The 12,337-nt window shown below is 38.4% G+C and overlaps 1 protein-coding gene across 9 annotated transcripts in view; it reads left to right on the forward strand.

Annotated features, from left to right (window-relative positions):
• Positions 1 to 4,409: 4,409 nt before the first annotated feature.
• The window catches only part of dtnbb (dystrobrevin, beta b), a 37,565-nt gene continuing 29,637 nt past the window's right edge, over positions 4,410 to 12,337 (forward strand). For 8 of the 9 annotated variants that reach the window (XM_008399119.2, XM_008399124.2, XM_008399121.2 and 5 more), the window contains exons 1-5: positions 4,415 to 4,782; positions 7,665 to 7,711; positions 9,176 to 9,243; positions 10,265 to 10,345; positions 10,501 to 10,714. In XM_008399119.2, the coding sequence (XP_008397341.1) occupies positions 9,177 to 9,243; positions 10,265 to 10,345; positions 10,501 to 10,714 (362 nt within the window). In that variant the 5' untranslated portion in view covers positions 4,415 to 4,782; positions 7,665 to 7,711; position 9,176. Of the gene's footprint in view, positions 4,783 to 7,664; positions 7,712 to 9,175; positions 9,244 to 10,264; positions 10,346 to 10,500; positions 10,715 to 12,337 lie in introns of all 9 variants that reach the window. The other variant, XM_017302438.1, reaches the window with a different exon arrangement.

Below are 12,337 nucleotides of genomic sequence, written 5' to 3' on the forward strand. Positions count from 1 at the left end.
ATGCCATGGAATAGGTCATAATTTTAAAATAAAAATGTAAAAAAAATACATTTTCAAGAACAAGTTATAACAACAAAAAAAGATAAATGTCAAGAAAGTCAAAATATTTTTTCTATGGATGAAATGAAAAAAAAATAGATTTATTTATTTACAAATAACACGTTTTCAAGAAAAAAAAACTGAAAAACTAATAATTTTAAGATCAAATTTAATTCAACAATGCATTGTCACAAAGATGAATTATAATTGCAGTTTCAGCATTTTGCCATTTTTTTTAAGTCTCATCTCTACTGTACATTTAACATTTTGAGAAATTAGAAAAGGAAAACTCCAGATCCTGTTTTTCTGTCATATGACCCTCATAGACCAATTGTAGTTTTCAGTATCAAATTTTTATTGTACCACAAGGGCTGCAACTATTTTTAAGACGATGATCTCACTGCTTTTATTAAAAATCAAAACAAAATAAATCTGCTGCTGGTTAAAACAATATATTGACTTTAATACATTGTAAATAAGATGCATAGACATAACAACTCACCTAAACTTTAGCTCATTATGAATCTTGGGTTAAAATTTAAGTTATATTTAGCCCTATATAGATTTACAAATTTATTAACTTTGTCAACTTAAATTGGTGTTTAAGCTCCTGCATCTTACCTGGGTCATACGACCTCAACCCTCCTTTAAGGGGAACACACATTGGTGCTGGCCGTAGCTCTAGCCGTTCCGCTAAAGCGCACACACACACCACGGATCACTGAACTTTAGCCTTGGGTGTTGTTTTTTTTTGTTTGTTTTTTTTTCCCCTCAATAACCTCAACATTTTTAAATCAAACTGTGGAGTGGTCAATGGCGCCCAGATGCTGCTATTATGGATATAATAAGTTAAATGATTAAAAGGCTAAAATTCTTCTGTTTTTGCTTGAACTGTTATTGGCAACGAATTTTAATCAACAGTTGAAATCCCTGTTTTTAAGCCTGCATGGCTCAACAAGAACGTTTCGATTTAACTGGAATCTCCATGGATGTTTGACAAATTGATTTTAGCTGCTTAGCTAAAGATGCCGTCTGCGTGAGTTAGCTAGCTCAACAGACATGGTTTGTATAACATTTTAAAATTAGCTTGGTTTTGAGCTGCACTTCTGTAGTTTCCAAACTATGTAAGTGTTTTGCGTGACCTGAACTATTTCAAAACAGCCAAATTTGTCTTTTATTTTGTGACGTGAAACTTTATAGCATCGCCTTACGGTACTTACTCGGTTGCTATTTTTCTGGCATCTCATCAAAATGAAATTGAAACGACGAATCAAGTAGATTTTTATTTTATTTGTTTGGTTATGCCTTGATACCGGCCCATGCCTAAGCTTCACATGCCGTTGAAGCACAAATATGGCATTAGGTTTATTTAGAGTGAATAGAAAATGTGGTGCGGTATCTTAACTGTTCTACGCCTGCGACAGCCAGGATCTGATCACTGTTGGAAAAAGCAAGAATTTACACTGGACGGTCTTGTTTTTTCATCCACACCTCTGTTTTTACAGATGCCAATCAATTTTCAATCAGTTTAATACTCAGTCAGATGTGTGAGAAATCTCACATTCAACGTTTGCACTCGGCTAGATTAGTCTATATTTTTATATATAAAATATATATATATATGTGTGTGTGTGTGTATTGTTATGAATGTTGCTATTTTTAGGACTTCATGACTGTTCTGTGTTGAGACTGAGCTTTTTATCGTTGGGTTAATTGGGGTTACTATCGAGAAAAGAGCACTAGAGAAAATCATGGGTCGTACTGTACCTCCTGCCTGGATTTTTATGCATGTGTGGCAGGGAAGTAATAATTTTATATATACATTAAAAAAAAAAACAATGGTACATTAATACAGAGCACACTGATATTTAAAAACTTTCCTGGATTTATAGGTTTATTGAAGAATTATGCATAAAATGTTTTTTTTAAATCTGCCCATGTGGATTGCACATAAAAATTCTGGCATCAAATTACCTGCAAAGGATCATGTTGTAAAGTTGGAATTCAGTGTAGCACTTAAATTCAAAGTTAAAAATTTTAATAGAAAGTGGTTTATCTTCTGTGTTGTTGTTTTTTTTTTCATATCAAATAAAAGTTTAACGTCATCTACTACTGTTTAAAGCCACATTTTCCCTCCCTAAAACCGTTTTGTAGTTAAAGTGTCCCATAAATTGGACACTTTAAGGGTTTAAGGTTTTTTTTTTTCCTGTATAGATTGATAACATTTGAAACAAAAACACTCAAAGTAAATGGAAAAAATGAAAACTTTTTCTTTTCACTGTAAATACTAGATGTAGGTAGTCAATATTTTCTTTGTGCAGCACACTTATCCAGTTTTGTTACTACAAAAAGATATTTGACAATCAAAAGAAAAAATATTATACGGTCAAATAATTGTAGGTTTTCTAAAAAATGATCTGTTGGTAGATGAGTATAACCGTTTATCTCTGACCTTCCCAGAAAATGAAAATCTTCCATTTTAAGGTGATATGAGGTATTGTAAGCCTAATAACTAATGTGACATAAAGTACATTGTAATATTAACACAATCTAAGTGCTTACTTAACCTCATATTACTTTTCAAAAGGGTCAGCGAAAAGCTGTCAACTCAAGCAAAAACAAACAAACAAAAAAAATCGAATAATATTTTATAATATCCCGCACGGATGAAAATTGTTCCTGTTTTATAGCCGTTGTTTTCAAGGTAAAATGCCAAAGCCACCTTAAAAAAACAAACAAAAATAATCAGAAGATGTTTATAATCTCAGACTTGTTAATCAAAGTAATATATTTTAATTAATATATTTTTAATATAAAAGATCTATTTACTATTTTTTGGGACAAATCAACAGGGTATTTGCTATAGTAATATATTGGCTGTCCGTTTTGTTTTTTTTTGGTTGTTTTTTTTCCTGTAACTTGCAGACAGGACAGACCACAATAAGGAATGATTTAACTTTATCTGAAATGGCCCAGATATGACAGTCTGTGTGAACCAGTCTTTGCAATCAGTCTATTTGTCTAAACCGTTCTTTGGAGATTTTGTTTGTGTGCATCTTTTGTCTACAATTATTACGTTTTTTTGTTTTGTTTTGTTTTGTTTTTTTTACAAAAATATGGCTCAATCTAAAATTTTAAGTTGATCCATTTTTACCTGTATATTGTTTTCTTTTTATAACTGGATGGTCATGTCTGTTAAATTAGGGTTTTAGAGTAGTAATGGAAAAAAAACTATTTTATGCAGTCAGTCATTTTAATGTGAATAGCACGTCTTACATGGCTGAATAGAATCAGAGACGGCTGTATTTACAGTTAAATTTGGGGACTGGAACGCACTTCAAGAGAGGCAGCTTGACGAAGACTGAAACGTGCATCAGGCGGCAGTCTTCATTTTTACTGAAGCTGGCTGTTTGTGTAAATTTAGATGAGTTGTTAATCGAGAACTAGCTGGGTTGAGGTTACTATGGGCAATCACCATGTTTTTTTTTTTATGTCACATTTGTCACTAGTTTTATTTGTTACACTCGTCTGTTTCACTCTGTCCAGTAAAACTCCAGTGAATGTAACATGGTAATCTGCACTTGTAAACAAAAGGTATTTTAAAGTTATAATCTATTATAAATAAAATAATTTTAAAATATGTCTTTTGGATTTCCTGTTTTGGTTTTGCTAGTAATTACAGCAATCAGACGGAGCTGAAAGTTATTTTCTGGTGGCATGAGGGGTAAAAGCTGAATTCTAGATTTTCTTCTTAAAGTCCTTCATGTTAATTAATGGTCTTTCTAAAAGAGCTAAACATTTTGGATATTTTCACAACCTGGTTTAACCTGGTTTTAAAACTACACAGAACCAAATTCCCTCTTTGAAAGTGTTTGACTATTTTAGCTGTTGTACTTTTTTAAACCCATCCATTGAATTTCTGTTTAGCCTGCTTCATGTTGCCTGTCAAGTTCCATTGAAGGGATTTCTTAATTAAACTGACCTGACATTTAGCAGGCCACTGTAGTGAAACTGAGCTCAAGAGCCAGGTTGCTTTGGATAATTATTTCCTTTTAATACACTAAACAATTTTAAAACTGATTTTTCTATTTACTCGAATTGTGTTATATTAACATCACTCGATAGTTTTAAGGACATCTGTAAGTGGGGAAATACTTTTTTTATTTCACGGTAGCTGTACACTTACAAACGGGTGCGTGTCATTTATTCATCTTCAGTTGTCATTTCCTAAAAAATAAATAAATACGTGGCAATTAAATAATTTAGCTAGTTGCTGTTACTTAAAAAAAAAAAATCGATTATTTACACAAATGGCTTACCATACACTCGTGTGCGCGCATGCGTAAAACACTAGGTGTTCGCGCATGGCATCTGCGTGCCTGCCTGCGCTCTGCCGTCCCCTGCCGCTGGGTCGCTGCTGATGCCGAGCGGCGGAACGGTTCGGCTCGTGCGTTTCTACGTACGGCTGCGACCGCAGTTGCCGAGCTTCAAAGGCGAATGAAACCGGAGAGCAGCTCGAAAGAATATGATGACGGCAGGACCGAGCCGTCCCTTACCATCCCGACAGCTGTAACGTCGGCGGACAACGCTCGTGGATTTGTCAGACGTGAGAATGCGGCTGTGAATCACGCAGGAAATATCCCTGGACCACTCCGCTCAGCCTCCCCATCTGACTCCACCGCTGCCGCTTTCCGCCGCCGATGGTGACGATGCTCTAAATGCAACCTGCCCGCGGTTCATCCGGTAAAGGCCGTCTCTCTTTAAATACTGTCGAGGCATCTGGGAGATTTGACAAGATGCAATATTTGCATTATTTAGTAATCAAGAAAAAAAAAAAAAAGGAGGAGGCGGAGGGGAGGGAAAGAAAATCAAATCATCACGACACATAGTTCCCATTGCGGAAATAAGATAACCTAAATAATGAGTAAAATCATCAGGCAAACATGGCTGCGTTTTTTGTTCCTCCTGGAGTGATCTGCTTGGAGTGAGGATGAAGGCTGGTAGGAAGGGAGAAATGAATGATATCAGCGGTGAGGAGGTACTGCAGTAACCGCGAGTCCTTCTGTTCGGATGTTGTCATCACCGCCGAACCGAAGGTGCGGTTGCACTGTACCCTCACAGACCCGATGTCAACCAGTCCTGCTTATTTAAATAGCTTTCTGTAATTTATTACTGCTTATACTGTTTTGTTTATGTGCAACTGACTGAACGCAGTTGGCTTCAGATGCCACACTTTGATTTTAATCATCCCACCAGAAGGGATCTCGATGTGCTAACCTCTATAATGTATTCCCGAGAAGAAAAAAAACAACTAACAACTTGTTCCTTAGCAAAGGATGCTGTATTCTGAGTAAACCACTAGTGGAAAACCTCAGTTATCTGCTCATGTGCTCATGAATCCAAAAAAGAGTTTCTGGATCAGTACAAACAGTACAAACGATGATTCGTTTTGTACTGTTGTGCTGACTTGTGTCTTAATTGGGCTTTGACTAGAAACCAGGTGCTTTTCACAAGGCTTCAGGGTTTTTCTGGTGTCTGATTGAAGGCATTTCAAATTATGTTCTGATCCGTGTTGATCTGCGTTCTTTACTGGGTTTCTCCAGCGACACTGTTCAGAATTTCTGTGGTTTGACTTGTTTGTTCCTGGAATAAACGGACAAGATAAGTTTAAGAATATATGTTGAGATTGTAAATATTCATCAGGTGCCATATCAAGGCCTTCTGTGCAGAAAACTAAAGTTCTTTTACAAAATGTATGGAAGTAAATATGTGCCATCAGGATTTGAATTAAAACATACCTCTGAAATTTGAATGATGTATATTTGTACTTACTTTTTTAGTGTATAAAATATATTTTAACACTGAAGAAAGTAAGTACAAATTTACAACATTCAAATTTCAGAGGTATTTTTAATTCAGTTCTTGACGGGACATATCGTCTTCCATAGGAAGGAGTCATACACTTTGATTTTGTTTAAGGATTTTTGTCACGTATTAGTTAAGTAGTTTATTTTATGTAGTTAAGTGAAGGAAATTTGGAACATAACTGCGAAGTTTTTTAAAAAAAAATTTATTTTACAGATAAAGTTCTGAACTGTGTGGTGTGTGCATTTGTATTTAAACCATTTAGAATCACCTTTCACTGCTATTACAGCTGCATGCCTTCTGGGGTATGTCTCAGATCTTCAATTAGATTCAGTTCTGGACTTTGACTGGGCCGGTCTAATTCATGCTTTTCTGAAAACCGTACCATTGTAGCTCCGGCTTAGGGTCGTAGTCCTATTAGAAGTTGAGAAGTCTTCTGCAGCCGCTAACGGTGTTTAGCTCCATCCATCTTTCCATCAACTCTTTCTTTCAATGCTGGCTTTCTTCTTGCCACTCTTGCACAAAGGCCAAATTTGTACAGAGGGTAATGTTACAGAAAAGAAAGGGGGAAAAAAAACACCCCACATATCCAAGCACCATTACCTTGAAACTTACAGTTTAATATCATGTGCAAGATATGAGAACTTACAAAATCAGACATCCATGAACAGGTCAGAGTAAAAGCTCTGTCAAGACAAGAGTCCACACTTTGTTCTTAATGCCAAGGACAGAGAGTCACAAAGACAGGAGAAACAGTCTGGCTCCCTTACAGCTGCAGAGAACACGACAAAACCTCGGGTGTGTAGCTCAAGACGGCTTAGTTTGGTGAAAGTTCATTAGCGGTGCCGTAAAAAAAAGTGATATGACATTACCATCAGCTCTATAAAGTCATGTAGTACAATTTTAAACAGTCAAAACGACTCCTCCAGAGTTACAGCGAGCCGCTTGTTCCTCATCCAGCCTGTCAAATTAGGCCACTGGTGTTAGACGAAACAAACAGGTGGACTCTACTTACTTTGAGGGTGAGTTGCCTGCTCTGGATTTTATTGAGGGGTATTGGAGTAAATGCAAATGCACACCAAATTCTTTTTAGACTTTTTTCCCCCCAAAAGTTTCGACGACCACGTAATCGTCGTATCGACTTCTTTCCACTTTCCACCACCGGTTTGTGTCTGTCTGTCTGTCCATCAGACAAAAACAGAGTATTTTGAATCTTGTGTTTGTAATGTGTAGGTTTTTTTAGCAGGTTTTTGCTCGACACTCATCGCGGTTTGTCGAACCTCGGCACGCTCAGTTGATCATCCAGCGCGCACATGACCCGCGCGCGCCCGTCCGGAGGCGCACGGATCCCGTGGTCCCGACGTCCGACCTCCGGGGACGCCCGGCGCTCATCGCTCATTGGCCGGGCCTTAATGCGCTCTTTGTCCATCATCATTAAACAGTTCCCGTGCAGCTCTGTTGGTGTCATTAGCCCACAGGATGCAGGCGTTGCTGAGCAGGATGCCATGGAGAATTATCATTTGCGCTGACCGCAGGCGCTAGACGGGTCCCGAAACAAGCGCACCCATTTACTGTCTACATGAGCAGAGAGGGGGAAACAACAGCCTAGATTGAGAGTTAATGAAGTCTTTGAAGGGAAGAAGAAAGGGAGGCTTTAATTACTTTTTTTTTAACACATCAATACATTTTTGGCGAGATTAAGAAGTTGAAAATCTCCTGTAAGAAGCTTTCACTAATGTTTCTGTGTCCTTTCCTTATAGGTTTGACCTTCAAGGCATCACTTTGAGTGAGATCTAATCATCAGCAGGTAAGCGCTTTAGAGCCGTCGGGTTCAGGCGCAAGATGCTTCAAAACAAGAAAAGTGAAAATAATTGCAGCTGTCCACGGGATTCTGTCGACCCCATGGTTTCTGCTGCGAAATATCGTCACACGTGAAAATAACCCATTGCCGTCCACACTGGAGAAAAAGTTGATTCTAAAATGTTTCTCAGTTGGCCTTAGAGAAGGAAGAAGAGTAAATTATGATTGCGAAATTTTATTGTAAAGTTTAAATGCTCTTTCCATTACAGTTGGTGTGGAGTTAATACAAATATAGCCATTAAAAATGTAATTGAAGAAACACAAAACACAGATAATTTACTAAAAATTAACAAAAACTGCAACACAAAAACAAATTGTGGTTAATAATAAATGAAATTTTTTTTTCTGCAGTCTGTTTAATAGGCTACATGTCTTTCATTAGCTCTTTGTAGCCCTGTTTATTTTCCAAAGTCAATGCAGCTAACAGGTGATTAGCAAATTTGACTAAGTGCCGATAGCGGAAAGTAACATGAAGAATTCAAACCGTTTATCAAGCGAATAATTGCTACTAATTATTTTCATGTCAAACAGACTGTCCTATCGATAAAATAACAGCACCCATACCACTGTGACAACAACATCTTTCTGCTTTTTGTGTTTAAACGCAACCCCCCCCCCCCCMCCYCCCCCGGTGTGCTAATGCTAGTTAGCCTTTTCCCCAGAGCTCAACATTTAGCAAATTTCTCTGGTTTTTCTACAATTACTGAGTGCGTGAAGTTGATCCCAGATCCCAGATTTTTTTTTGCAAACTAAGACAAGTTCATCTGTTATTTCTTTCACTGTCTCTCCTAACTCCACTCGATGTCCACGAGCTGGTACACAGGAAACGAAAAAAAAAAAGTTTCCTATTTATATTTGATTAACCAGTTTCATTGCTAAACTTTCATGAAAAAAGATCACTTCAAAATTGTATGAGGATTGTTAAAAATATATCTACCTAATAGTGAGCAGTAGAAGGATGCAATATTATTTACTGGTAAACAATTGATTTATCCTCCAGTGGAAGTTTAAACTCCCCCGTGGAAAGAATAATGTTCATGAAGGAGAAACACCGTCGCCTACTTTCTGCCAGATTGACGAGGCCAACTGTTCTCTGATCGCACAAATTGGAACCAACAAATCCTTTAGATTTCTGCGAGGGTTTTCTGGATGAGAACGCAAATTAGCACACATTGTTTTACATCTAGAAATCCATCCGGCACTAATTTGTGTTGTAGAAGTCCTTTGTGGTTGGGGTAAAAACCTCAAAAGTTCAGCGGGTGTGAACGCTTTTTCAAGGCATTGTTTCTGTTGCTTTTGAGTCACAATTTACCAGAGAACTTTCTCCGTTTAAAAGCCTCTGCCTTGCATTAATACGACGCTGCTGACTGAACAGTAAGCACTGCTTGCTCTTGTGTTTGATGTGCCACAGAATGATCGAGGAAGGCAGCAAACGAGGCAAGGCCATGGTCGAGAAGAGACAGCTCTTCATGGAAATGAGTGAGTGCAGTCAACTCAGAGACGTCTCTTTCCTCTATTCGTTGTCAGCTCATGTGTCGCTGTTTGACCAGCTTGCTCTCTGACATGCAGTAATCGTGTTTAAACGTGCCTACTGCGTTTAGCCTGTTTGAGTTTGGAGGAAGGTGTTATACCATTTGGGACTAAGATGATCAATCCATTAATCGTTAACTGGAGTACGCAGACTCAAAAGAGACAATCTGCTGAGAGAACTATCGCATCAGAGCAAGAATTAAGAGAGTACTGCACAAAAAATATACATTTTGCATTTAAGATAAAAAAACACTTTCTTTTTCTGTAAATATATTCTATCGAGAACATCTCAAGTTGCAGTTTTAGCTACACCTGGTGCAAATTTTCTAAATAAAGTCCTTTTAAGCAACTTTTTCTATCTAGTTATTAATTGTTTAATCCCAAAAAAATAATTGACGAATCAGCCTTGCTCTGTTTTGATGCAGAGTCGAGCAGAAAGGGCTGAGCTTTCCAAACGTTGACGTTAGACACATCTTTTTGCAGATTTCAGCTACAGATGCTAAAGAAATGCCAAGTTGTTGGGTTTTAGCCTATAAAATGTTTACTTTCTTACTTAAAAGGGGAATTGAAGGGTTTGTTTGCTTATTTTAATGGGGGGAACTGAAACTGTTGAGCGGGTGGGTGGGTGGGGTGGGGGGGTTGTGCCGCGTTTGTCTTTTGATTTCTACCCAGGAAGCATTTCGGCTAAACCGTGAGTGAAACAGCCATTGGGACTGACTAGTATATATTCCATTGGGGAACGTAACTTTAACATTAAATACACCTTTCTCAACAGGCGAGGGCGCACTTTCTCAGTCTATAATCAGACATTTAAGCAACTTGAAACCATTCCTCCCTCCCTGGCACCTCCAGACCCGGGGCCCCATCCGGCCCGGGCCTGACCCCCCAGGCCCCCCACAGTGCCGCGCCTGGGCCTTGTTGTAAAGTGATACTAATATATATTTTTTTCCATTATTGTTTTGTTTTTCAGGAGCACAAAACTTTGACGTTATCAGATTGTCAACTTATCGGACTGCCTGCAAACTCCGGTTTGTCCAAAAGCGATGCAACCGTAAGAGAACACAGATTCTTGTTTTTTTGTTTTTTTTCTTCTTTCTTTCTGTCAAATTTTGGCTCCAAAGACGCTTGTGCGGCGACTACAGACATGAATACGCACTCAGCTGATCAGAGCGTGCGCCCCCGCTCTCTCCCCACTTCTTTTCGCAGTCCATCTGGTGGACGTCTGGAACATGATCGAGGCTTTCCGAGACAACGGGCTCAACACGCTGGATCACAACGCCGAGATCAGCGTGTCGCGGCTGGAGACGATTCTGTCTTCCATCTACTACCAGCTGAACAAGCGGCTGCCCACCACCCACCAGATCAACGTGGAGCAGTCCATCGGCCTGCTGCTGAACTTCATGGTGGCCACCTACGACAGGTTGGAAACATGCGGACTGAAACTAAAGTATCGTAGCAGCTAAGGAGCAGAGAGCGTACATTTTAGTAACGTTACAATGCAATGTTGGCCGCATCTATTTGGCATCGCTCATAAAGATTAGCAGACACCCTTAAAATAAATTCATCGTTGTTACACTAGCATAGCCACACACTAAAAGTTTTAGAAAAATCCAACCTTAATTTAAGATCAAATATTCAGTCATTGGCACAGTTTCTGCTGCCTCATATAAACCCCCTCTGAAATAAATAGAAGTCAAGTTTTTATATATACTGCTCTGGAAAAAATTAAGAAAATGATCAGTTTTTCAAATGTAACTTTTAATAGGTGTATGTTTGAGTAAAATGAACTACCGAAATTCTGAGCAAAAATGTAGTATTTATTTGTGCTTTCAGACCTCAAATAATGCACATAATAAAACAAGACAAGTTCTTAATCGTTTACAGACAACAACACTAATGTTTTAACTTGGGAAGAGTTCAGAAATCTATATTTGGTGGAATAACCGATGGGGTTTTTAACTCGGGAGTTCAGTGCAGTTGTCTCTTCATTTTTTCCAGAGCTGTATATATTTAACTTTTTTTTCTTTTTTAGTTACTAGTAACTTCAATGATAGTGAAGTTAGTGGTCACAGGAAGCCCAAAAAGCCCCACAGGGATGATTTGAGGGTCCGAATCGGGTTGCTCTGTGCCAGCCGTTCGTTCCCCTTTGAGATCAGTAAAGTATTCTTGAACTTGAATAATGGAGGAAACATAAATTCTCCACCGCTCACTGTTTACATCAAAGATTAGTGTCGCCAAGTCTCCTTGGTAACTATAAGACACTGTCAGCATGTTGATGTTAGCATGCTAACGTGTTAACTAAACTGTACTGGGAGTGTAACTAGAACTGGGTGCACCTCATGCCCAGTGTGAAGTAAGTTTTAGGATCTGTGATGCAGTGGGACTGAACACTTAAGTAATGTGCTACCAAAAACAATAAAAATATGCAATCAATGGGATTTTCAAATAGATAATGATCCACATATCAACACAGAAGTTACACAAAATCAACTCTGTTTCATGACTATGTTTGTCTCCAGATCTTAATCCTGTAAAAAAAGAAAGAAACAAAAAAAGAAACAACAGCATTTATCATTCAGGTAGTAACGCTCTCTATCAAGAGATAAACGTGCGCTCCTGATTGGCTGCTTGCCCTGTCCGTTCCTGGACCCATTTAGTTGGTTTACTTCTATCTGTGAAGCCATTCCAGTCCTGCTCCATTATTAATTACGCTGCTGCTGCGTGTCTGGGAAACTTTGAGTTAATGCCTGCGATTACAGGAAGCAGCTTTGTTATCCGTCCCTTATGTCCAATCTGAGTTTGGCAGGAGCACTATCCGTGCTCCTTGGTACCTCAGGACCAAAGAGAAAACAAATAAGCTGAAGTAAAACAGCTGAGCGTTTAGAATGATGGCAACTTAATTACACAATTCGTTCATATCCCCCAAGCTAATCCCTTCTCTTTTTGTTTCATTTAGATGCGTCACATCGTCAAACAGACTGTAACAGCAGACATAATTGAACTAAGTATACCCAAAAGGAAGTTTACAAGCAACTATCTAATT

Source organism: Poecilia reticulata, linkage group LG22 (assembly GCF_000633615.1).
Source record: "Poecilia reticulata strain Guanapo linkage group LG22, Guppy_female_1.0+MT, whole genome shotgun sequence".
NCBI classification, from domain to species: domain Eukaryota; kingdom Metazoa; phylum Chordata; class Actinopteri; order Cyprinodontiformes; family Poeciliidae; genus Poecilia; species Poecilia reticulata.